Genomic DNA, 26,263 nt, shown 5'->3' with positions numbered 1-26,263 from the left:
GTGCCAGTGCATATGGGGAGAAGAGGACCTCAGCATTAAGAGGCAGAGGTGGCAGGACTCAGTGCGAGATTGAATGTGGGAGCCCCAGATAGCATCGATTGTGGGGCACGTTGCACTCAGTCCACTTGAGATGGGCTTTTCTTGGAGGGGTTCTTCTTGGTGGCTGTTTTACCACCTGATTCTCTAGTTTCTCCCAGCTGCAGCTCATAGGACCTGGGGTTGGCATCTTGCCCGAGAGCAGCCAGTCTGTAAGCTGGCTGTGAACCCATGAGGTGATCTGTTACTGAAAACTGCCTAAATGGATGTTGAGCCAAGAATAAAGGCTCTCTCTGGAATTGGAGGTGAGTAGTGAGTCAGCTGGTAGCAGGTTGAGAAGCAGCAGGCCTCAAATGCACGTAGGTGGCTACCAGCAGCTCTGGAGTGAAAGTGTAGGAATTGTTTATGCTGGAGTCACCTTGGGATCCAAAGAACCTTTAAGTCCCGGTGTCCAAAGCCCAGAGTACTTCTCTTTCTGAAACTCTTGTCCAATTCTTTTTTTTCTGGCTTTCTGTGGGGCTCATTTCTTCATTCTCAAGCATAAACTTTTAGTAATAGCCAGCTTCCCACGTTACTGTAGTGGGTCTCCATACTGTGCACTCAGCTAACACTAACTGGAGACAGAATGATGGAGTACTTAAAAATACTCAATAGAAATTCCCCTTTGTCTTATTGGTCTTTTGTTCTTGACCAAGACATTTCTCATTGAACCTTGGTTTCCCCATCTGTAAAATTGGAATGTTAGAAGAGCATCCCAGGGTGGTGGTTGTAAGGAGTAGGTGAGATAAACTGTTATCTAGCACTTAGCTCAGGAGCTGGTGCAAAATTAGAGCTTAATAAATACTGTTGGTGATTGATTTTTTTTTTTTTTAAGGATAGTCTTTGAAGAGACTTAAACATGTATTTATGAACAAAAACTGGGGGAAGGAGCTAGCCTAGCTGGGTATATATGAGAGAGGGTGTTAAGGTTTTGGATCCCAGAGAAGCAAGGATGATCTGGGATCAAGAGAAGATGTTATGGATTATTCTCAACAGAAGAGAACCTGGTGGAGGTGCGAGGAGGGACCTTTTTTGGAGGTTGGGTTCCAGTTTTGGTGGTCTACTGGGAGAGATGCTGATTGAGGAGAAAGGTGGCAAGTTGGAAAGCAATTATGGACAACAGGAGGCGGGGACATACGAAAGAATTGATAAACAGTGCTGAGATCCTGAGATTGTACACCATAAGTTTATAGTTATACCAGTCTGCATGTTTTCATAGTCCCCCCTCCTGCCCCTGCCCCCCCATGTGCTGTGTTCAATAGAATGATAGGATGTAAAAGCGAGAGTACTATAATTTTAAGGTTTGCCAGCCAGATGCCAGGAAGGAATAGGAGGCTGAGGTCTTGAGTACAGGGACATAGGAGGGCAGGTGGTCAGTGGTGAAGTCTGGCTTGGCTGGGCAGGCCAGTGTGCCTTGGACAGGGTATACAGTCTTGGATAAAGAAGACGGCAGCGGTCTGTGTGGTGCCATCTACAGAAGATATGTAATTTCTTTGAATGATGTTTTTCCTTATTGTCCCTAACATTAATTCCTTGTGTTGATAACTGAAATATTAGTATCAATTGCTAAAAGGAATTTACTGCTCTTTTGTATGGGCATAGCCCAAAAGTTTAATTAGTTCTAGTTTTAATTTTGAAGTTAACCAGTGATTTCATGTGGTATGCTAAATCAGTAAATAACAAATTGTGATGCTTAACCTTAGGTAAATTTTAACCACATGATGAGAGATTTTATTTTTATCCACTGTTTTTTAACATTTCAGTTATATTGAGGACTTTAAAAATAAACACTAAGAAGCAGAGGATTTTTAGATGCATTTCATGTGTTTGAAACTAAGCCTATCTTTGAGGCGAAATTCACCGGTGATTTGGGCCTGGTCTGTCTGAACTTTAGTAGTCCTTGTTTCTCCTTTCATTTTTGTTTGGAGGGTACTGGATCTGAAAACGGTGACATTTACTCATTCACTGACTATTTGAGGGCCTCCCATGTTTCAGGCAGTGAGTAAAGTGTCAGCAGAGCCGAGGTGAATGGTGCAGGGATGGATGATGCCCTGAGGAGCTCATCATCCTCTGTCCATGTGGTCGCCACGGTGGGATCCGCATACTTGGGGTGCTGACCACAAGAATTGGGGTGTCGGAAGAAAATATTAGAACTTCTCTTTTAACCTCTTTCAACTTTTCTGTGTCTCAGAACATATATATCAGAATAGTAGTACATGTATGAAGAAAACAGATAAATGTACATGTACTGGGGGTGCCTGCCCCCCCCCTGCCAGTAGTGTGTATGTGATCAAAAAAATGTTTGGAGGCATGTTAATATGTATTTTTAAAAATGTGAATTTTTAGTAACTTTCTCTTATGTTTTAACATTTTGGGAAAACCAAATGTTTCTACTTATGTTAAACGATGCTCTGAAGGAGGAAGTATTACAGTTTTACTTGTTGCCTATATTTGTAGCGTAAAGTAAGACTTAATGTATAAAAAGACTCGTTACCAAGATCTGGACTGACAAATTTGAGTCATTTTCTTCTTTGTGTTGGAGGAACTTTACCTTTTGTAGAATGGTGTCCCTTATTATAAAGTGCTAAACCCACCCACTGTCTGTCAGATGGGGCAAGGAGATTCTGGAATGCCACATGCCTGTTCTACTCCTCCCCCCAACACTGTCTTAAAGCAAAAGGGTTGAGATGCCACCCAGAAATTTCCTGGCCTCATCTATTCGCTCATAGTGTTCTCTTAGTGTGAAATGTCTCACTTTCAGAGAGCCATGAAATACTTGGTTGAGAAAGTTCTTCTCTCCCTCACCCCAAGAAACTTTCCCCAAAATTAGAAAAACAGCTGTCTAGAATCTATTTAAATGAGGTGAATAAATGCTTTTAGGTTGTTCCTCTGGAAGATTTTATTTTCACTTTTATTTCAGCAATGAGTATGTATTTTAATTTATATTCCACAATCTGGCATTTTAAAAAACATTTTAAAACAAAATTTTATTGAAGCGAAATGTTGCATGTGTCTTTGCAGGTTGATGACAGTTAGAAGCATGCTTTCCACTGAACTTCCTTGGATACCATTTGTTACTCAGAATGTCTCTGAGTGAGAACTCGGTTTTTGCCTATGAGTCTTCGGTGCACAGCACCAACGTCTTGCTCAGCCTCAATGACCAGAGGAAGAAGGACGTGCTGTGCGACGTCACCGTCTTCGTGGAGGGTCAGCGATTCCGCGCCCACCGGTCCGTGCTGGCGGCATGCAGCAGCTACTTCCACTCGAGAATCGTAGGCCAGGCCGATGCGGAGCTTAACATCACTCTGCCAGAAGAGGTGAGAGGGCCATGTGTAATTTAATGATTGTAATTTAATTTTACTTAACTAAGTTTCTTACGGTTTATAAAGTTAAAACTAAAGTACAGTATCCTTTAGTTGGGTGGCTCAGGAGTCTTTTACAGGTCCTGTAGCACCCCATTTCCTTGTAAGATCATTCATTTTGTAAAATCATTAATTTTGGGTATTAGTTAAAAATATTTATTGAGCAGTTGAATAACTTGACCCACTTATGTTATTTTTGATAAAATGACCAAATGAGGGCACACACAGTGGATTATAGACATTTGCGGAAAGGTCACGGCTTGGAGAGGCCATGTGTGACATTCTCTCCCTGTGGACCTTTTCCTGTGATTGCCAACTGTAACCAATTTTAGTATTCTATAAAATGTCCATTTCTACAAGACATTCCCCATGAAAAGTAGATGCTCCATAAGTGTAATTTTTTTTCCTCCCCATTCTTCTTTTTTTGAGATTGTCTTTATGTATTGTAGAAAAAAGAAATGGTTTTGTGTCTTATTTGTAGAACTTTAGTTTCACGTGCTGTTTTCTACTGGTATGTTCATAAGTATTTGTGTCTTTGTTAATGTCCTGCCTCTGAGAGACTTCTGTCTCTGGGGCAGAGGCATGATGGTTACACTGACTCTTACTAAAGCAACTTGCTTTATTTAGTTGGTAGCTGCTCCTAGCAGAATATCAAGACTTTGATATTGAGACACAATAGAAGTTGTTAAGAGGAATGTGGAGTAAGTATTTAGAACTTCTTTGTGTACGACAGGCCCACAGGTTGGTCTGTGTAGGATGTGCCCTGTTGGATACAGCTGAATAAACTGTGCCTACAGTTTAGCTACATAGCTGGCTATGCATATTTCTATGAAATTGTAGCTACAGTTTTGGAACCAGATAGGTTGTCTTTTCTGTGGCAGAAGTCAGAGTGAATGGTGCAATATAGAAAAAATGGCAAAAAAAAAAAAAAAAAAAGGCCAACCTATAGAGTAGTGATTGCTTTAAATAAGAAATAGCATATCATAATGGAGATATGTTTATTATGGTTCATATTTTCAAATAATTTCATGAGACTTTCCAAGTAAAGCAAAATTTGAGTCATGGCTTTGGTATGAAAGGTGTGTGCCTGTATCTGGACATGCATATATCTAGTCATTCATTCTAATTTGAATTGTAAATCATCAGTTTTCAAATATTTGAAGTGTTTCATCACAGTGACTGATTGAAAATATTGTGTAACTTACTGTCTAAAGGCCTTTTTAAGATATTTTAACTTACTTTAAAAATTTTTTGTTTGAAAATTTTATTGAGATAATTGTAAATTCACATACAGCTATAAGAAATAATGTGGAGAATTCCCGTTTACACTTTGCCTGATGTCCCCTGATAGTAACATTTTGCAAAATCACAGTATAATATTACAACCAGGGTATTGAAGTTGATACAGTCCACCTATAGTATTGAGATTGCCTCAGTTTTACTTGTACTAATCTCTGTGTGTGTAAATTCTATACAGTTTCATCCCGTGAAGGTTTGTGTATCCATCACCCATTAAGCTACTGAACAGCACTAACATGGAAAGATCCCTTGTGTTGTACTTTTATAACCACACCCTCCTCCTTCCCATCCTCCATCCCTTATACCCTTACTCTCTTCTCTCCCTAACCTCTGATCTGTCCTCCTTTTGTAAAGTTTTGTCATTTCAAAAAATGTTATTTAAATGGGATCATACAATATGTGACTTTTTGGGATTAACTTTTTTCCACTCTGCTGAGATTTTCCAAATTGTGCGTATCAATAGTTTCTTTTTATTGCTGAGTATATTTCATATTACCAGTTGTTTTTTTTTTTTTTTTTTAAACTTTCACCTATTGAAGGAAATCAGGCTAACACTAGTTTTGGTCTATTACAAATAAAGTTGCTGTGAACATTTGTATGCAGGTTTTTATGTGAACATGAGTTTTTATTTGTCTGGGTTAAAAGACCAAGAGTGCAATTGCTTTTACGTTCTTACTGCCAATGTGTGAGTGATCCAGCTTCTCTTTGTTCTTACCAGCATTTGGTGGTGTCACTGTTTTTTATTTTAGCTATTTAAAATACTCATAGCTGTGCATGGTTTTTTTTTTTTTTTTGGAGACAGTCTCACACTGTTGCCCGGGCTAGAGTGCTGTGGCGTCAGCCTAGCTCACAGCAACCTCAAACTCCTGGGCTTAAGAGATCCTCCTGCCTTAGCTTCAAGAGTAGCAGGAACTACAGGCACACGCCACCACACCTGGCTAATTTTTTTTATTTTTAGTAGAGATGGGGTCTCACTGTTGCTCAGGCTGGTCTCCAACTCCTGACCTCAAGCAATCCTCCCGCTTTGGCTGAGCATGTATTCAGTGTCACAAATGTTAATAATATCTTGATCACTCTTATAGGAATTCAGTGAATTAAAATTAGTTTTGTGTTTTTAACCCATTATGAGGCTTTCTCTGTACTTCAGCAGGTTCCATTTGCCCCTCAGTTTTCAGAGGCAGGTTCAATGCAAATAGATGTTTCTGCTTAAAGATTTTATTACCCAGAGTCCATGAATTTTTGCTGAACAGCAATGAGGCATGAGTTTTAAAACTTCACTTAGATCGCTTTTTAAAACCTGAATCTTAATATTGTATTATTGGAAATCTTTGGCACGAGCTAAAGATAATAATTACCATTTACTGTGCATTTACCATGGGTTAGGACTTCTTTGTAAGTGCTTTATGTGTATTGTTTTTTATCCTTAAAAATTCTTTTGTACTTTGTAGCAGTTGGAATTGCTGAGCTGGGCTAGTAACAGATACCTGGTAGCTTACTATGTGTGTAGCAGGTGGTGACCATCCTGCTGTATTTCATAGATGATTTATTTCTGCTAACATGGGAACACTGTGGTAATGTCTTATGTCTTTACTTCATGTGAGTAAACCATAATTCATGTACAATTAAGAATGGAATCTATAAAGTAGAGGGTTTCCAGTGAACATGGTGTGATAAGCATGCTTTTCCAGGCTCCCTTAATTTTACATTGCCTAGAAGAATATTTTTTCTTATCAAATTAAAATATATATTTTATAATTGTCACAAGTAATTTATACATCTCTCTCTTCCTCTTCTCTTCTTTTTACCTCCTACATGGCTTTCAAATGATGTGTTTGCTTTTATTTTGTATATTAACAGGTGACAGTTAAAGGATTTGAACCTTTAATTCAGTTTGCCTACACTGCTAAACTGATTTTAAGTAAAGACAATGTGGATGAAGTGTGCAAGTGTGTGGAATTTTTAAGTGTGCATAATATTGAGGAATCCTGCTTTCAGTTTCTCAAATTTAAGTTTTTGGACTCCACTGCAGACCAGCGAGAATGCCCAAGAAAAAAATGCTTTCCGTCACACTGTCAGAAAACGGACCTTAAATTTTCACTTTTGGACCAGAAGGATCTAGAAATTGATGAAGTGGAGGAATTTCTGGAAAATAAAAATGTTCAGACTCCTCAGTGTAAACTCCGCAGGCCTCAAGGAAATGCAAAAGCATCACCGCCTCTACAGGACAGTGCCAGTCAAACGTACGAATCCATGTGCTTAGAAAGGGACGCTGCTCTCGCTTTGCCATCTTTATGCCCCAAATACAGGAAATTCCAGAAAGCATTTGGAACTGACAGAGTCCGCACTGTAGAATCCACTGTCAAAGACACTCATGCTTCTGTGCAGCCAAATGAGACATCTGAAAGTGAATGCCTGGGAGGGGCCCAGGAGTGTGCAGATTTGCAGGTGGTTTTAAAATGTGAAGAAAGTAAATTGGCAATGGAACCTGAAGAAACAAAGAAGAAAGATCCTGCTTCTCATGGCCCAACTGAAAAAACAGAAGTGACTCCTTTCCCCTACAGTTCTTCCTCAGACCCTCACGGACTGTATTCTCTGTCTCTTTTACACACATACGACCAGTATGGTGACTTGAATTTTACTGGTATGCAAAGCACAGCAGTGTTAACAGAAAAGCCTTTGTCAGGTCCAGATGTTCAAGAAGATAAAACGTTTGGCGAAAGTCAAGGTTTACATCTGAAATCTGACTCGGGCCCCAGGGAAGATAGTAGCCTTGCCTCAAGCGATCGGAGCAGTGTGGAACGAGAAGTGGCAGAACACCTCGCGAAAGGCTTCTGGAGTGACATTTGCAGCACGGACTCCCCTTGTCAAACACAGTTGTCACCTGCCGTGGCCAAAGATGGCTCAGAACAGGTCTACTCACAGAAACGGTCTGAGTGTCCCTGGTTGGGGATCAGGATCAGTGAGAGCCCAGAACCAGGTCAGAGGACTTTTACAACACTGAGTTCTGTCAACTGCCCTTTTATAAGTACTCTGAGTACCGAAGGCTGTTCAAGCAATTTGGAAATTGGAAACGATGATTATGTTTCGGAACCCCAGCAGGAGCCTTGTCCGTATGCTTGTGTCATTAGCTTGGGAGATGACTCGGAGACGGACACAGAAGGAGACAGTGAGTCCTGTTCAGCCAGAGAACAAGAATGTGAGGTGAGCAGGAGCATGTTCTTAATTTATTGTTTTCACAGCCGCTAATTGGGATTTACTCTGGGTCAGCTCCCATTGTATCACTAGGGCTATGAGCAGGCCCAGGGAGGGAGGAGGAAACTCATACGCAGTTAATTACAAGACTGTGTGATAAATACCAAAAGAGAGAGATGAAATTTTAAGCACTTATGTGTTTATATATTTTAATATTTGTATCAACCATGGAGTAGGTTCACACATTGGCTGTGTTCGCACATGGGCCGTTTAACTGTTTAAATCAAATGCCATGTCCCAGGAGAAAAAACAATAATGATTCTGTGGTCATTACATGATAACTCCTTGAAAAATGCAGCATCTGTTCAGTTCATTGACGCAAGGATCTCTAGACCTGGAACTAGTCACTGAGCAGTGGTTTAGCAGTGACTAGTTGTAGGAATGTGGTTGGTATGATACTAATCATATCAGGCTTGATCTGTGTACTCTGTGTATAAAAGTTTATATTTGATAGCTGCTGTTTATAGAATATTACTATAAATCCAGTAATAAGTGTTCTGTTACTTTAAATACAATTTAAAACAATTTTTTCGTAATATGATTTTGTTTACTTTTCAAAGGTTGAATTTTTAGAGTTATAGTTTACACTTTCTTTTTATAAATTACTTTTCTATTTTACCCATTGCATTTTTGTCTTTTCTTGGGATTTATTTTATCTTGTATAAGAACACTTAATATGAGATCTACCCTCATAACAAATTTTTAAGTGTACAATGTAGTGTTGTTAAATATAAGCACAATGATGTACAGCAGATCTTTAGAGCTTACTCATCTTGTGTAACTGAAACTTTACCCATTGGATAGCAATTCCACATTTTCCCCTCTGCCCAGCCCCTGGCAACTACTTTTCTACTCCCTGTTATCTATGATTTTGACTATTTTAGATACTTTGTGTAAGTGGAACTATGTAGGATTTACTCTTCTGTGTTTGGCCTATGTCACTTAGCATAATGTCATTCAAGTTCATTGATATTGTAGCAAATGGCAGGATTTCTTCCTTTTTATAAGGCTCAATAGTATTTGTTTATATATCCACCACAATTTCTTTATCCATTCATCCTTCTCAGGGACATTAGATTGTTTCTATATTTTGGCTTTTGTGAATAGTGCTGCAGTGAATATAGGAGTGCAGATGTCCCTTTGAGATCTTTATTTCAATTTTTTTGGATAAATAGGAGTGAGATTGCTGGATCATATGGTGGTTACATTTTAATTTTTTGAGGAACTTCATACTATTTTTCATAGCAGCTATACCATTTTCCCATCAACAGTATGCAAAGATTCCAGTTTGTCCACATCCTGTTTTTGAGCATTTTCTTTGGTTTTGTATCTGTTAGATGACACAGTTTTGAAGGAGCTTTTTTCCCCCTTAGCTTTGGAAGGAGGTGGATTGACGATTTAATTTAAGAACTGATATGTATATGTGGTTATATCTATAGATTTTTATGACATTTATAAATGTAGCTTTGGAATTACTATGAAAAGAATGTTAAAAATAAAACATTTTTAAATTTAAAACATTTCGTGTAATTCCTGTAAGCTTGAAAGGCAAGCTAAGTAGGTTGCCAGGCTGAGTAGTGTTTCCTTTGCATTTTTTGATAATATAATTAAACTTCTGTAATTATATTATTTATAAAAAAGTTATCTTCTCCTTTTCCCAAATATAAGTGTGTTGAAAATGACTTTAAAATATTCATAAGACTTTTCTAACCTTTTCTGCATTGACAAGTGAAATGTGTCGCTTTTAAAATGAGTTATGTGATACTACCATTTTTTGACAGAAAAATAAATTTTCTGAAATGCCATAGAAATTATTAGCATAATTATACCAGTATTAAATCAGTGCTGCATAGTAATATTCAAAGAATAAAATAGATTTTACTTTTAGGTTGTAAAAACATCTGTGAGGTATTAACATGCAATAGTAAAATAACTTAAATTCGGTCTTTCCATTTTAAATGTTAATGCTTGTGTTAATATGTTTGATTTGCTAAAAAAATATCTGCTTAATTATCTTCTGAAAAAGACCAGAAATATTAAGTATATTATCAGTTTTTATTATAATTATATATAATTTAATATAATGATTATATAATTATAATCAATTATAAATAACTGATTTATTATAAATCAGTTTTATTATAATGGTTTTAATATAATGTATAGAAATTGGGAATAGAGGCTTTTTTTAATGTAAAATTCTGTGAAAAGCTTAGACATACATCTTCATCTTCTTAGATTTAAAGTATAATTACAAAAGTATAATTACAGCAATAATTACTAATGTTTATTTTACATTCTAGGTAAAACTGCCATTCAATGCACAACGGATAATTTCACTCTCTCGAAATGATTTTCAGTCCTTATTGAAAATGCACAAGCTGACTCCGGAACAACTGGATTGTATCCATGATATTCGAAGAAGAAGTAAAAACAGAATTGCTGCACAGCGCTGTCGCAAGAGAAAACTTGACTGCATACAGAACCTTGAATCAGAAATAGAGAAACTGGTAAGTGGGCAAGTTTCTTGTTATTTAAATTCTACCACTCTCTTATAGAGGAAATAACTATTTAAATTCGTAGATCAGATATAATGCTCAATTACATATTAATTTTAATATGTATCAATTACCAAGTTAAGAAAAATTACATGGCATTTTCAGAAAGATTAGGAAATAGAAAAGTAGTATTTTCATAGACAAATTTTACTTATGTAAGTATTTAACATTTTTAGCATGGCATACAATGATATATAACTTGAACTACTTCTGGGTGCTTTTTAAAAAAGATTTTCAAATTAAGGATTTTACTATCTCCCTAATCCTTAGTGGTTGAGTAAAGGTTTAAGAAATTATAAATCACTTTAATTTCTCTGTGATATATTTGGTGTCTATAAATGCTAGTATTCTAGATGTTAGTTTAAATCAACTGAAGACTTGAGTAACTCACTCTGGCTGAGACCAGAACAAACACATCAGCCAGGATCTTTCCTAAGGGAAAAAAATTCTGATAAGATATGGTGATATAAACTGAAAATTTTAATATCTCATGAGATCCTGAGGGAGAATCATGCCTGCTTATTGAATCTTATTTTCTATTCCAGCATCAAAACACAAATTAACTGAAAAATGGATTAGTTTACTCCCCCGTTTCTCTTTTCCCCTGGTGGTTGGTGCAAGGAAGCATTGCATGGAAAAGGCCAGCCGTGACAGTGCAGGCCTCGCAGAGGGTGAAATAGGGTTAAAGACAGCAGGGCAGCAGCCTAGGAGTACTGACAGCATTCCTTGAGTATTCAGTTTTATGTCTTTGATAATTAGTGGGGAAAGTTTAAAGTTGTGATCGTAGCAAATTTTCAAGCACGAACATTCTTGCTACAAATGGCAGTTAAACAGCAACAATTTAGAAAAACTTGTGCATTTTTATGCCTTCAAGAAAAGCTGAAATATAACAATGTATCATTTATATAATGTGCATATACTTTATGTAAAAAGATGAAATGTAACCATAAAAAGATGGAGAAACCAGATGATTTACAAATGGAGGCATGAGAGCTATAAAAAAAAATCTGTATGATATTGATGAATAATTAAAGTTGTTAGAACTAAAAAGGAAAAGTTATGATTTCCATAGTATTTACTCAGTGCTTTTGGAGCATACTTTTAAGCACTGGTGTTCTTTCTTATCATCCAGCTTTGAATTAAACACTTACCTGCCTTTAGACAGAGTATGGCATTTTGAGCTTCAGTTATTGTTCTGTACAGTAACACAGAGATGCTTTTTCGACTATGGGGTAATGTGAAGCTATTTGAAGTCTATAGAAAATTGTACTACTTGAGTTCTTAGTTCTGCTTCTAATAGTTTAGTCTTTCCCCCTCAACTAGTTGTCATTTATAGCTGTCAGAGTTTATCCAGTTCTGTTACTATCCTAAAAGATAACAAAAATAAAAATGAAATAAGGCTTTCATTAGTAATTTACTTTATAAATAGATACCAAACAAATACATTTGAGAGTAGCTGTTACCCTTTAGAACTACGTTATTTCCTGCTTCAAACAGTTTATTTATATTTTTTGGTTGAAGTCAGACATTGCTGACTCAATAATTGCAGACATCAATAATTGCTGGATTATTGATATTTTTATTAAATTTCAGATATCTAGGCTGAAAGGCCTTGCTAACTTTCTCTGGGCTCTCTGACCCCTCTCCCTTTGCATTATAAGAGAGAAGTGGCAGAGACTGTAAAATTGTGGGCTTCTAAATCAGACATATAGTAACTTTGGGCAGCCTATTTAATTTCTCTGTGACTCAGTTTTCTCACCTGAAAAAAAATGAGATACTGTTAGTTCCTATTTTATGGAGTACGTGCTCATTTTGAAGATTAAGTGAGTTAATACATCTAAAGAACTTAGAACAGTGCCTAGCACCATAGTAAATACTCAATAAAAATTGCATGTTTTTTATTATTGCTATATTATTATTATCAGTTTCCAGTTTTCTCTTTCTTAATTGACTTCCTTCCTAATGTTTCCACCTAAACTGCAAATTTCTGGGTTTGGATTTCACTCTTCTATTGTAGTAAGGTTCCTTTCATATGCTCAATAGAATAACTACTGGTTAATTTTCAGTACAAAGTAATATTTAGTTTCTCAGCAGTTTTTTAATGAAACCAAAGATTAGAATGGTTAGTACCCTATCTGTTGTATTAATTTGGACTTTCTGGCTCCGAGAGACAAACTCTTGAATGAATGAATGAGTTTGTTGTAAGGAAATAGGTGTGTCTCATTTAGAAGCTAGAGAATGGAGCCAGGCCTCATAAATAAAATGGAGCAAGAAAGGGGAAGACTGCTGGGACTTCAGGGACTCTCCTCTCTCAGCTCATCTCTGTGCCTGCTTTGCCCTCCACCCACAGAATGGCTACCAAGCGTGTATGGGAAGAGTGGCTGCAGCACACTCCTGAGTAGTTTCACTCTCCTGCAGGGACTTATCTAGATACAGACCACAATTTTTGTTGGTTCTAAATTCCTAGCATCTTATGAGCCTTATTAGACTCAGGTGTCCTCTTCTGTTCGTAGAGCGCAGGGACAGAATAGCAGAAGAGCTAAGAGTCCTCCTTTCTGGGCGGGCAGACCAGACAGCCATACGAGGGTCTGCTGCACACAGATAGGGGCCGATCCGAGCTCCGTTCACTCTCAAGACCTCCTCTGAAATAACCCCAGAGAAGTCATGTAGGAGTTTTTGTATCAGTGACTTGCTGTGTGTTTCAGCTTCCTTGAAATCCTGACTCAGTCCTTCACACTGCTCTCAGTTACAGTAGTCTGTATAGGCAAACTCCAGTTGCAGAGTGTGAGGGGCACATTGCAGATTTTTTTTCTGCCACAAATGCCTTTCTCAGACAAAATAAGCAGAAAATGTGCTACTTATTAGCTAATAAGAATAAGAAAGCTGACTCTTCTCATAGAAGTAAAAGAATTTGATGGTTAAGATATTATGTTAAGAAGTATGCTTGGACCCTGGTTATTGGGTGATGTTATCTTTTGTAAAAGAACAACACCAAGAGGGGTTACAGTCACAATTTTGTATTTAGTAGCATGGAGAGTTGAGGATATAGAGGAATGTGAATATATATATCTATATGTAATATAGATATTTAAGTATCATTGAGATGTTACTTTTTGGAAACACGGCCAGTAGATGGGCAGTATTCCCAGTCTTTTTTTTTTTGAGACAGAGTCTCACTCTGTTGCCTGGGCTAGAGTGCCATGGTATCAGCCTAGCTCACAGGAGGCCCAGGCGATCCTCCTGCCTCAGCCTCCCAAGTAGCTGGGACTACAGGCATGTGCCACCATGCCTGGCTAAATTTTTCTATATATAGTTAGTTGGCCAATTAATTTCTTTCTATTTTTAGTAGAGACGGGGTCTCGCTCTTGCTCAGGCTGGTTTTGAACTCCCAACCTTGAGCGATCCACCCGCCTCGGCCTCCCAGAGTGCTAGGATTACAGGCGTGAGCCATCACGTCCGGCCTCCCAGTCTTTACAGTCTTTTAGCAAACCTATTTAAGGGAAATTGCTTGTTTCATAATTAAACAGCCATTTGCATATAGTGAATGACTGAGTGGATTTAACATATGAATAAACTTATAGTATTTATTGTCCAGGTCTGATAATATCAGACAGAAGGCCCCATATTTTAGTACACTTTGGTCTTTGGCTATTGGTTGCTTGTTATCCTAGAGAGAAATCTTAAAACTTTTTGCAACTAATCCTGAGAGTAATATCATAATACACTGTGGATGGATCAGCACATGAAGAAAGTTTTGATTACACTAGAATAATCATTCTAAAATGTTTGCAAAGTGAGTCAGTATTATAGTCATGTATAAAGGACACTTTTATAGTCTCAATGTGCTGGGAAAGCCACAGGGAGATGTTAGTTTGCATGCAACAAATACGTTAAATTTCTTATCAAGAAGTTCTGTCAGTCTAATAGAACCTTTGAAGAAAAAGTGTGTATTTGGTGGATAAATTGTTGACTTTAGTATTTATTTTGAATTTTATAGTATATTAGAGATTAGGCAGTAATTCAGAACTGCATTTACTGTAAAGATTAAATATGCATAATGTACAAGCCAATAAAACGTGACTTTTTAAACTAATACATACAAGGTCTTTGAACAAAGTTGAAGAATCATTCAACTTCTGTTAATGTGTTTGGTTTATAAAGCTCTTAGCCATATAGTATTCTTTAGAAGGTCTAAGTTTATTCTTTCTGGAAGATTAATTCGTAAGTTAGAAAATATGTCTCTGATAACCATTTTGGCCTCAAATGTAACCCTGAAATGAAGGGAACCTTGCTTTTTAAAGAAACACAAATAAATTATTAATACTAAAATGCATTTATCTTAGAGAGTATCAAATGTTGTTATGATATCAACTTACAAGTGATCAGAATATTCACAAAGCTCTTTAGCTTCGGGTTGAGGTGTTCAGATACCAATTTGTTTCATTATCCTTGTCCATTATTATGCGACAGAAGTAAAACCATCTCACCTGTCCTTAGTGGTTTGTGTTTTGTGGTGAAGATTATATTTTATTTAAAATGTATTCTGTCCACAACCAGTCACATTTTACTGACCACTCCACTGAAAGAAACTCTGATGGTCCTTCTGGAACCTGACCTCTGTCATTCTGAAATGTGGTCTGTGTACCATGGGCATCAGTTATCTGGGGGTGCCCCTTACAGATAGACATTCCTTAGTCTCATCCCAGACCCGTGGGAGGGGCCCCAGAGCATGCATTTTATACAAGCTTCCAAGGTAGATGTAATGTACATTAAATTCTGAGAACTCATGCACTAGAGCACAGAGGTCAGGTGGAGGCTTTGGAGACAAATGGCTGGAAAGCTTCCTGGCCACTAAGTAGGTCTGTGGCCTGGGGAAATTGCTTAATCTCCAGTACTCACATTCCCTCATTGCTAATGGGATGAGAATAATATCTACCTCAGGGCTGATGCAAGGATCAGATAAGATCAGGGATGGAAAGCTTTTTTACTACCCAGCACATAGTCAGGGCTCAGTAAATACTAGTTGAATTTTAAATAAAAGTGATTCTCTAGTCTTCCTAGAAGCATCTGCTGGTCACTACATGTTAATTAATGTGCTTGGTACCAAGAGATCAAAAATGAGTAAGACATGGTCCTTACTTATAGTCTCCTAGGGAGCCAGACTTAAGTGTGTTGCACTTTGTCTCAAAACCGCCTGCTCCATTCTAAAAATGACAAGCTTTCAGAAAAGATGAATGAGTGGTACAATAAACAACAATATACTCTCTCTGCTTAGATTCAACGATTATTGAAATTTTGCCAAATTTGTTTTATTTCTCTGTCTTGGTCTCTCTCTTTCTGCCTTGTCTCTCTCTGGCGAGGTCTCTGCCTCAATTTATCTGTCTCTCCGCGCCTGTATCCCTGTGCCTCCGTCAGTTAGTCTTGGTCTTTTTCTGACTCCACTAGGTTGATCTTGGTCTCTCACTGACCCTTCCTGTCCTGATATTTTGTTATCTTTTTTGTTCTCTGGTTCTCTTGCTTTGCTTTTATTTTCTGAATCATTTTAAAGCCACCATATTATGACACTCTATCCATAAATGCTTAATTAAACATGCATATTCTAAAAATAGACATTTTTGTATAAGACCAATATCTTTATCACACCTGAGAAAAATGAGTATTTGTAAATATTATATCTGGTTCTTACTCAAATTATCTTGACTTTTTGCAAAATATCTTTCATAGATTTTTTTTCAATCATTACATAATATATTGGGTTAAGCCTTTTCAGTCTCTTAATCCAGACTGTCCTCTCATTTTTTTTTAATGACAATAACTTTTCAAGGAGTCCAAGCCAGATTTTTCAGAAAATGTTCTGCTTTTAATATTATTTCCCCATGGCTTTATTTAACTCATTCCTCCATTCCTTTATTGCATGTAAACTGGAAATGTTTGAGTAGTTTAGGTTGAGATGAAACATTCATGAAAAATTTAATGTACATTACATCTACCTTGGAAGCTTGTGTAAAATGCATGCTCTGGGGCCCCTCCCACAGGTCTGGGATGGGACTAAGGAATGTCCATCTGTAAGGGGCACCCCAGATAACTGATGCCCATGGTGCACAGACCACATTTCAAACATTTCAGACTATGTCACCTGAGGAGGCCCACAGTGCCATGGTTGGTCCCATGTAGGTCGGTGGGAATAGCCAGATTTCTTCATTTTCAAAACTATATTTTTCATGCGTGTAAATTTAGTGACTTGTGAAGTGTTACTTAAGCACTTTGTGACTGTGTTGTTTCTCAGTACGCCCACATCCTTTGGCTTTTAGCATATGCCAATGTCCTTTGCACTGGGGATTACAAAATAGTGATTTTTCTGATTCTTTCATTCTTCTTACATTTACTATTTGGCATTCCTCTTTAAAAAGGATTTTTGGCCAGGCATGGTGGCTGGTGGCTCATGTCTGTACTCCTAGCACTCTGGGAAGCCAAGGCTGAAGGATCACTTGAGCTCAGGAGTTCAAGAGGAGCCTGAGCAGAGTGAGATCCCATCTCTAATAAAAATAGGAAAATTACCTGGGCATGGTGGAACACCCCTGTAGTCCATGCTACTTGGGAGGCTGAGGCAGGAGGATCATTTGAGCCCAGGTGTTTGAGGTTACAGTGAGCTATGGTGACACCACTGCTCTCTAGCTGGGAAAACAGAGCGAGAGACTCTGTTTCAAGAAAAAGAAAAAATAAGATTTTTCTTCCTTCCTCTTTTCCCTCCCTCCTACTGCCCTGTGGTGTTGCTGTGGACTCATAGGTTAACTTTTTTGGATGCCGTTTGTTAGAATCAATAATAGTCATTATTCTTTTTGATGTTGACATTTTTTTCAAATTTGGCTGGGAAAGCCTCTTTAAGCCAGCAGCTGTCCTGTCGACATGACCCCATTAGAGCTTCTTTGCCATCTAGCACCTGTCGTAGACTCACCTTTTACTTCTCTTGTTCCAAGATTTGGAATTACCCATTTCTCCAAAACTCTCTGGTTTCTTTTGGCAGATACTGGACTTTGGAAAGCATAGCTGTTGCTGGAGTGTTACTCCTTCTGGGCCCTTTCAGTGGACAGAACTAGGAAAGGGGTGTGTGTGTGTGTGTGTGTGTGTGTGTGTGTGTGTGTGTACGTACGATATATATCAAGTGTCAGTAAATGAAAGTAAAAAGTATATTAGAAATCATGAGTCGATGTAGATATTTCCAGTTCAAATTTAGCAGCATAGAGCTTTTGTCTTTGATTCTTTTATATATTTGTTTTATCTCATCACTTGCAGGAAAAATCTTGATTTCAATTATGTTAGGATATTTCCTATTTGCTTTATCCTAAGATACATAGCAAGTCTGCATTTAACATCGTCAATAGGTTCTTGGAAACTGCAACTTTAAGCAAAATGATGACAATACAGCAGGTTCTCAGTAAACATTGTTTTGTTCAACATCGTTAAATTATAAAGTTGATGAAAACACTTGGTTTTGTTATTGTTTCACTTAAAATTGTAGTTTCAAAGAACCTACTAATGGATGATAGTAAGTAAGGATTCACTATATATAAAATAGTTGCACAATTACCATTAGTATTATCATTAACAATAAATAGATTGAGTAAAATTGATATTTATTTACCTTTTTAATCCCTAAATATATCCCAGAGTATAGAAGTTTAAAATTATTTGAAGTAATTCTTTGCCTATGTTACCAGTTTGATATATATAGTTAATTTGTTTTTATTTATATTACTGGGATTTACTTGTTACATTTTTTGTTTAAATTAAACACATTTAATTTATGTAAAACATTTGTATGGTTCAAAAGTTAAAACTATGTTTAAAAAAATATATACCCCAAAACTTTTATCTTCCCTCTCCCTATACCCTAGTCATAGCTACTTCCTGTAGGTAACTATTTTCATTAGTTTCTGGATTTTTTCCCATGTTTCTTTTCTAGAAACAAGTTAATGTTTTATGTGTATTCTTATAACCCTTTCTGCTACATAGAAGTATTTCATATACATAGTTCTGTATTTCCCTCTTTTAAGAATTAGTTTCTAGAAATATTTTTCTTAGTTCAGAGAGATTGGCATTCTTTTGACAGCTCCATAGTACTTAACTGTGGCTGGATATAGTACAATTCAGACCAGTCTCTTGGAGTGGACATTTGGGATGCTGCAGTGAATAACTGTACGTTGTTTTTTCATGTTTAAGGAGATGTAGCTTTAGGATAGATTCCTAGAAATGGGATTGTTGGATCAAGGTTAAATACATATATAATTTTATTAGATATTAATAAATTCTCCTCCACAGTGTTTGTAACATTTGGCTTTTCACCAGCAGTGTGTGTGTGTCTGTCCACAGCCTTAGCAAAAATTTTGTTGTCAGCTTTTGAAGTTTTTCCAGTCTGATAGTAAGAATTGGTATCTCACGGTAGCTTTTATTTTTATCTCCCTTATGACTGAAATTGAGCACTTTTTTCATATTTTTAAGTGCCATTTATAGATTTCTCTGACCTCTCTGTTCATAGGTTTTACTTAGTAGGGAACTATTAATAATAATTTTCTAGCAGTAAATATTCCTTACCCTAAAATAAATCATCACTGTATCTGGCTCTTTTGTGCTATATTCTTCTATTCTTTATCCTTAATTGGGTGAGTTATATTTAGAATCTTTAAAAAAATTCTTATATTTAAATATTGTGTAGTAGTTACTCAAAATATGAATTTAAATGTAAAGTTACTTCGTTTGTATAAAATGTAGAATGGCACCAGAACAACAATTTTATTCTGTTTTTTATAGATCTGTGATTAAAAGCACAGCACTTCAAAGTTATGACTCATACATTTGCTTTTGTAAGAAAACTAAAGTATATTGTGGAACTAGGTAGCACGACAGTGTTAGTGAATATGTTTGGGAGGTGTCTTTAGTAATGATGTTATGAAGTGATTACAGTTGAATTACTTTTATTTTACTATCAGTTATTAAGCTGACTGCTGTTGTAGTAAATTTGTTTTAAAATTAGAGTGAAATGGAAACGTCAGCTAATTGCCTAGAAACTTAGCTGTGTAGGAGTTAGCTTAAAGTGCAGAGGAACAGATGGGACCATTTAATTTATAGAAATAATGATGGTGGAGTTCCAAGGATGTACCTATTGGTTTTATTAAATAGCTGTTGTGAAGAAGCAAGCCATCTTGTACGGGACGTACTTAAAGAATGATGTCACCCCTAATTCAGTCGGGTGGAAGGAGTGAGAATATTTAAAGCTCACATGGATATTTATGTAAAGATGCAGAAGTTGTAAAATAGTTGTAATATTCATAGGATCTATAAGTTAAGTAGTGTTCTGGTTTCTGGGAGGAAGCTCAAGTACTCATTAGTTTGTTTAACCACATTTAATTTAAAAAACCAACCAGTAGTTGAAATTTGTTGGTTGCTATTTAGAACAGATTTCATCCCTAGTTTGATAGAGGAATCCGTGGCTGAATACTGCTGTGACTGAATAAAGATATTTCCCACTTTCCTCTGGAAGCTTTGTTTCCATTCTCATTTGGATTGACTTCTGAGAGGCCATAAAAAGAAATGGGTGTTGATTGCATTAAATGTGTTCTTTGTCTGGGCAAGTAGTAGGTGCTGTTCTTGCTCTCTGGGCACCTGCAGACTCCTTTTATCAGAAGAGTACAACTAGCTGAACATGGATCTTGGTTACCTGCACATGCACACATACACACATTTGCTCTGATTCTTGATATATCTATTTTTTTAAAAAAAATGTGAACAAATTGGAGAATACTTTGCAATATAAAAATTTGAGTACTCTGTATTCATAGCCTATCTTCTCAAAATATTAGACGGCTTTAAAATATTTTAAAACTACCAGTGATTGGATTCACACATAATTTTGTAGGAATACCTTTATATAAAACCATTAACAGTACTTTTGTATAAAGCAAAGTTGTTTTTTTTTTTTACCCTTTAGCTATTTTTGTTCCAGAAAGAATCTAAATGATGTTGTTTGTAGATTAGCACTATGAAATAATTCGTCTCACTGTTAATTGGCAACTTCAACTCACTAGAACCTGCCAAGGAGCAGAAAGCAAGCAGAACAAAACCTCTGATTGGCTAAGAATTGTCATAAATTTCACAAGAGAAACCTTTGACTTTTTATCAGTGTTTATTGGCTTTTACCTTATAAATAGCTTGATCATTTGGTTTCCTAGCTCATAATAGATTAGAAGCAATAAAATAGTAGAATAGGAAGGATGAGGTGGAGCGATGATAGAAAAAGACATGCTGTCAGCAGCTGTAAGTGTTCTGGACGGGAGGGCAGGAACCAGGAAAACTTTTGAAAAATTTCTATGGTGGACTTTCCTGTAGGGGTGACACTTAAAAATTATAATAATAAAAATAATAATTAACAAACCCCAAATTACCCCCCAATTCTTCACACTTTAGTAACAACCCACTAATTTTCTGTCTCTGGGCATGTTAAGCTCAGTTCTACCCATTAACTGGGTTTAATATTATTTAAGTCAACAGAGTTATTGTGTGGATTACATAGCAGAGATTGTACGTTTAAAAACATTGAACACAATATCTGGTACAGAGTAACTGCTCAACAAATGTTAGTCATTAGTCGAATTTGAGTCTCAGTAGTTAAGCTGTGTTCATTCTACTTATTTTTTTGTGTTTTATTCCATTCAAAATGCCAAGCCCACATGTTTATGTACAGTCTGCAAATCTAAAACACTCCGAAAACCATGGAAGTTTGTCACAAACTCTTTTGACCAAAAAAGCTGACCCAAATTGACATTAGGCTTCATAGAGTCTTTATCATACTTTGTGCATTATTTGCTATTTTAATGTATTATTAGAACTGCAAAGATACTGGATAGTGAGGTGCTATCTCAGACCTGTTAGTGGCATTATGTGTGTACCCATATTATTCTAAAATCTAAAAAATTCTGAATTCTAAAAGATATTTGCCCAAGAGTTTTGGATGGGACATTATGGACTTTCGGTATTTAATGTATATTTATATTGAGTTGAAAGGATAAATTCCGTATGATCTTATTTAAGAGAAGACACTACATTGTTTGATCATCTTAGAAGTGTTGATTGAGCTGATAAACACAAGTCATTGTGTTCTCTTTTCCCCCTTCACAGCAACATGAAAAGGAGAGCTTGTTGAAGGAAAGAGACCACATTTTGTCAACTCTGGGTGAGACAAAGCAGAATCTAACTGGACTTTGCCAGCAAGTCTGTAAAGAAGCAGCTCTAAGTCAAGAACAAATACAGATACTCGCCAAGTACTCAGCCTCAGATTGCCCACTTTCATTTTTAATTTCTGAAAAAGAAAAGAGTACTCCTGAGGGTAAAGTTGCTTTACCATCGATTTTTAGTCTGTCTAATGGGCCTCCAGCTGTGCTGCCCCCCAGCACGAGAGGAGACGGTGAGTCCAGCTGTGCACAGAGGCACGAGTCACAACTGACGTCCACAGCCACCTCTGAGCAAGCTGGGCTTGTGCAACAGTGTCGTCAGAGTGGTGGGATCTCAGATTTCTGCCAGCAGATGACTGATAAATGTACTACTGATGAGTAAACTTGCGTTCACTTTCTTCACACTAATTTTCTACTGAAGTTTTGGCATTGTCTTGAAAGCTAATATTGCCATCTGCTGTTTAACGATGTTGTTTTTTGCCCTAATAGTTTGCCATAAGGGAATGTCTCTTAAGTCAACCCTGATTTGTCCCTGATTTCCACAAGAGACACAGAAGTGATTTTGCCTCCTGGATACTGAAAATCACACGTGAAAATGTAGCAAGCCTTTAAAACTTATGTCTCAAAGAATAATAACTATTTGTAATAACTTCCCAATATTCAAGATAGATATGAAAGTGAAAACTGCAACACATCAAATAGCAGTTTAACAGCTCGAAATGTCAGCAGGTAGTTCTTACTAAAGAAGTGGCCTGCAGAAGTTTAATAATCTGGCCTTTTATTGCAATATACTGGTTTATAAGAAAATTTCTTCCCAAGCAATGCTAATAGTGTTCTATTCTACAAAGAAATGGGGTGTCAGCTACTGGGACTATTTGTGTAGAGCTTCAGTGTGAAACATAGGTCATCTTGTCTGAATCCTAGAGCTTTGCCCTTTGGCTCCTACTAAAACCAGAGGTAGGTTGGACGTCATTGTGACTTTTAAACTACGTTTGGAAGATTAGTAAATAGACAGGTGGTTGGGCTAAGGTGAGGGCTTCTGCTCCTCCTCAGTATGAAATTCTGGTTGCATGAACAGTAGATGAGAGTCACTTTTCCCTCTTTTTTTCTCTTCAGTCTGCTACATTTGGGCTGATCATGAACTTTGTATTTCTTGATGTTCTTGTCCTTTTGGAAGAGGAATAGGACTCAGGGTTCAGTGGCATGAGTGAAGGCACTGGCAGCATTGTCTTAGGCTCCCAGAATCCGGGACAGCTTATCGACACACAAGGCTGTTCACTCTTCCAGCATAGGTCACCAGTGCCACAAAGCCAGAAGTCAGGGGGAAACAAAATTTCCTACATCCGCCAGGAGTGCAGTTCATTTTTCATCCTGTTTTTGAAGTCCTATGGTTTACTTGTAAAAAGCATTATTATAGATAAAAATTTGTCTACAACAACTCTGCAGGTTTGTAAAATAGGATGAAACTCAACCTTGTTCTGGTGTGGGTTTGCATTTGGAAACCAGGTTAATCCTTTCTCTCTTCCCCAAATCTGGTATGATATGGCACAACAATCATTTTGACTTGGGCATTTAAAAATCAGTCTTTGTGTTTATTCGATCCTGTTATAAAATAGATGTATAATTTGAGCTCCTATCCTATAGCATTTTGCAATGCTTTTAGCATTCTGGAGTTACAGGCTTGTTTGAGAGTCAAATGAAAGCTATGGATTTTCTCAGCACTTAAAAAAAATGCATATATTCACATGAACAGAAACATTTTCAGAACCCAATTTAAAAGGGTACCAGGAAGTAGTTTATAGTGCTTGGAATAAAAAGTATTTCATTTCACCAGTTTCAAACACCTGAAAGAGATACTTCTATAGACTACATCCTGGGCCTAGTGAGGGCCTGTCTAGCTGATGTGGGTGACAACCACCCGCTGTGTTTGAATGAGTCTGAAGAAATCAGGCCTTGGCCGTGAGTGTATGTCAGGGTCAGCCTTCATGTCTCAGACTCATTTGTCAAATGTTACCCTTTTTGATCACAATGTGCGGGGAGGATATTGCTAGTGTATTTTCAGTGGCTAATGTGTTATCTTTGTTATTGACTTACTTGTAAGAGAAAACTAGTTGGGCTTGTTTATTTTCTAGTGACTTTCATAAGTACACTAAATTTGTCAGGGAGAATGATAATTCTATGATAATGCATCCCATACTCCAAAAGAATTGCGTGTGTATACATATATCTCCCCATGTAGCTATTTCCTTAATATTTGTAATTTTAAATTTCAACTTCACAATATAAAATAATATAAAAACTTTTCTGGTTTACAAAGTGTAAAATCTTATACAAGCCAATGGAATCCTTGATTTCCTACCTCAGTGTACACTCAACTGTTTGTCATATCAGTTTGTGTATGTGCAAATGTCAGATAATCTTTTGCGTTAATTGCTACTGTAAATATTTGCTTTTTATTTTGTGATAAAACCTAGCTGTCTTCAGAGCTTCAGTATAATTTTTAAGGCGCTTGGTTTAAATTTCTCTCTATAAACAGTTTAGCATTAAGGGTTTATTTTAATGATATTGGATTATTGGCCAACTGTAATATTTCTTAAAATTTAGCATTAATTTTACTAGCCAGCATATAATACAAGTAACTACACTACCTCATACCTATGTGATTTTCAAGTTGTAATACAGATGGACAGATAAAAAAGATTTTATCTTTGTTTTTTGACCATAAGGTGGGGAAGTTTTCTATATATTGCATAGCATTACACATTTATGCTTATTTTAACCTTAACTTCTAAAGAAGTTTTTTATAAGAAAATTTGTTTCAAAGCAATATATTTTTTTTGAGGCTGCCGAAGACAAATGACAGGATTATGTGTATACAGTGTATGCCTTTTCCTTCATGCAGAGTCTTGAAAATGTTTTCAGTTTGTATATCACATATTTACATGATCATTGTTCTTTATTTTATGAACTGGTCTTCTCAATGCTTGATGATTTTTAAAAAGCTGTTATGTCTAATTCAGTAAAATATCATTACCTTAAATTTTTTTATTTGAATCCTGTAACAATAGCAAATCATTTGTTAAATTGTTATATTCAAAACAAATGTGGGTGTAATCTTGGTTCTCCATTTGTAAGTTTTATAACAATTTATAGCTTATTGCTTAACCAATTTCAAATAAGGAAGTAAATATATTTGATGCAGTAGACGATACAGGTTGCATGTGGACACTCAGCCACATTAACAACTTGGAAAGAAAAGAAATGGCAATGTTATAATGAATTCTCAGGTGAAAATTTTTCAGTTATGAAACATCTATTTTGAATTTGTAAATATTTTAAATGTTTTATTAAGGCATGTAATAAACTATTCTTTGAAACTTGTTGGGTAGGATGAAAATTTAAAGCCATAGTGGTAAAAGATGGCATACTGATTGTAAAAGAAACAAATAATTACATTGGTTTTTTGTACCTTTCATAATGATTTTCTAACAATGCAATAAAACCACTAAACTTATATATCCATATCCTATTAAAACCATGTTTCATTAAAAGTACACTTTCGTAGTATTTAATTTACATTTTCTTCCTAATGTGCTTGCCCAAATGTAGCAAAACTATAAATGTTAGATGTTGGTGATAAATTGACAGCTAAATAAAATTCTTTAAAATTGCTTCTAATGGAATAGAGTTGTACATTCCATTTTCATTTTCTCACCTCTTGTGGATTTACTAGTTTGTCTTTTGATAAATAACCGGTATGATTGGGTTTGTAGGAGAGAATGTTTCCTTAGGTTGATTATCATGCCTAAAAAAAACCCAGCACTCAGGTGTTTTAGGAAGCACAAATTTTAGTCTTGCTTCTGATTTACTGAATCTTTAGAGATGTAAAGGGTATTACCTCTGTCATTAATTTTTAAAATCTTGTCTGCTGAGTCCACTCTACCATATTACATTCTAACCAGGCCCCTGTAATGGAGCCTTGAGCAGACGCTCAGTGCTGTTGGCCACCCAGGGTACGGTTTTCTGGTCTAGTAATAGACTCAACTGGGGATGATTTTGCCACCTTGGTGACATTTGACAATTCCCAGAGACATGAATAGTGGGGGCAGAATATAGGATATGACATCTAGTGGGCAGAGGCCAGCGATCCTACTGCGAGACAGCCTGCAGTACACAGGGCAGCCCTCACAACAGAATTGCCCACTTGAGATGTCGATCATGCAGACATGGAGGAGCCTTGACTGACCAACGATGGCATCGAGATGACTTGTAAGAAGTTGCTCAGGTATGAGAGGCAGAGTTGCGGCTAAGTGTGGAATTTCACTAAGGTTTGAAAGATTTTAAGCTGAATTGGGAGGAGGATGGTCTCTGGGGAGAGGAGGCCACCTGGCACAAAGGAGCGTGGTGTGTTAATGGAGTCGAGGAGGATGTGTCACAGCGAGAGAGGAAGAGGAGGCTCAGTTTAGATGAAGCTCCATGATGGCAGGCCCTG

At 36.7% G+C, this 26,263-nt stretch overlaps 1 protein-coding gene across 3 annotated transcripts in view; it reads left to right on the top strand.

Annotated features, from left to right (window-relative positions):
• The window catches only part of BACH1 (BTB domain and CNC homolog 1), a 44,882-nt gene extending 19,428 nt beyond the window's left edge, over window positions 1-25,454 (top strand). For all 3 annotated transcript variants that reach the window (XM_012780947.3, XM_012780950.3, XM_012780949.3), the window contains exons 2-5: window positions 3,097-3,392; window positions 6,594-7,937; window positions 10,292-10,498; window positions 21,719-25,454. In XM_012780947.3, the coding sequence (XP_012636401.1) occupies window positions 3,159-3,392; window positions 6,594-7,937; window positions 10,292-10,498; window positions 21,719-22,153 (2,220 nt within the window). In that variant the 5' untranslated portion in view covers window positions 3,097-3,158 and the 3' untranslated portion in view covers window positions 22,154-25,454. The remainder of the gene's footprint in view (window positions 1-3,096; window positions 3,393-6,593; window positions 7,938-10,291; window positions 10,499-21,718) is intronic.
• Window positions 25,455-26,263: the final 809 nt, after the last annotated feature.

Source organism: Microcebus murinus, chromosome 1, assembly GCF_040939455.1.
Source record: "Microcebus murinus isolate Inina chromosome 1, M.murinus_Inina_mat1.0, whole genome shotgun sequence".
In the NCBI taxonomy this organism is placed as follows: domain Eukaryota; kingdom Metazoa; phylum Chordata; class Mammalia; order Primates; family Cheirogaleidae; genus Microcebus; species Microcebus murinus.
Note: the sequence above shows the minus strand (reverse complement) of the source record. Positions and strands in the feature narration are given on the sequence as shown.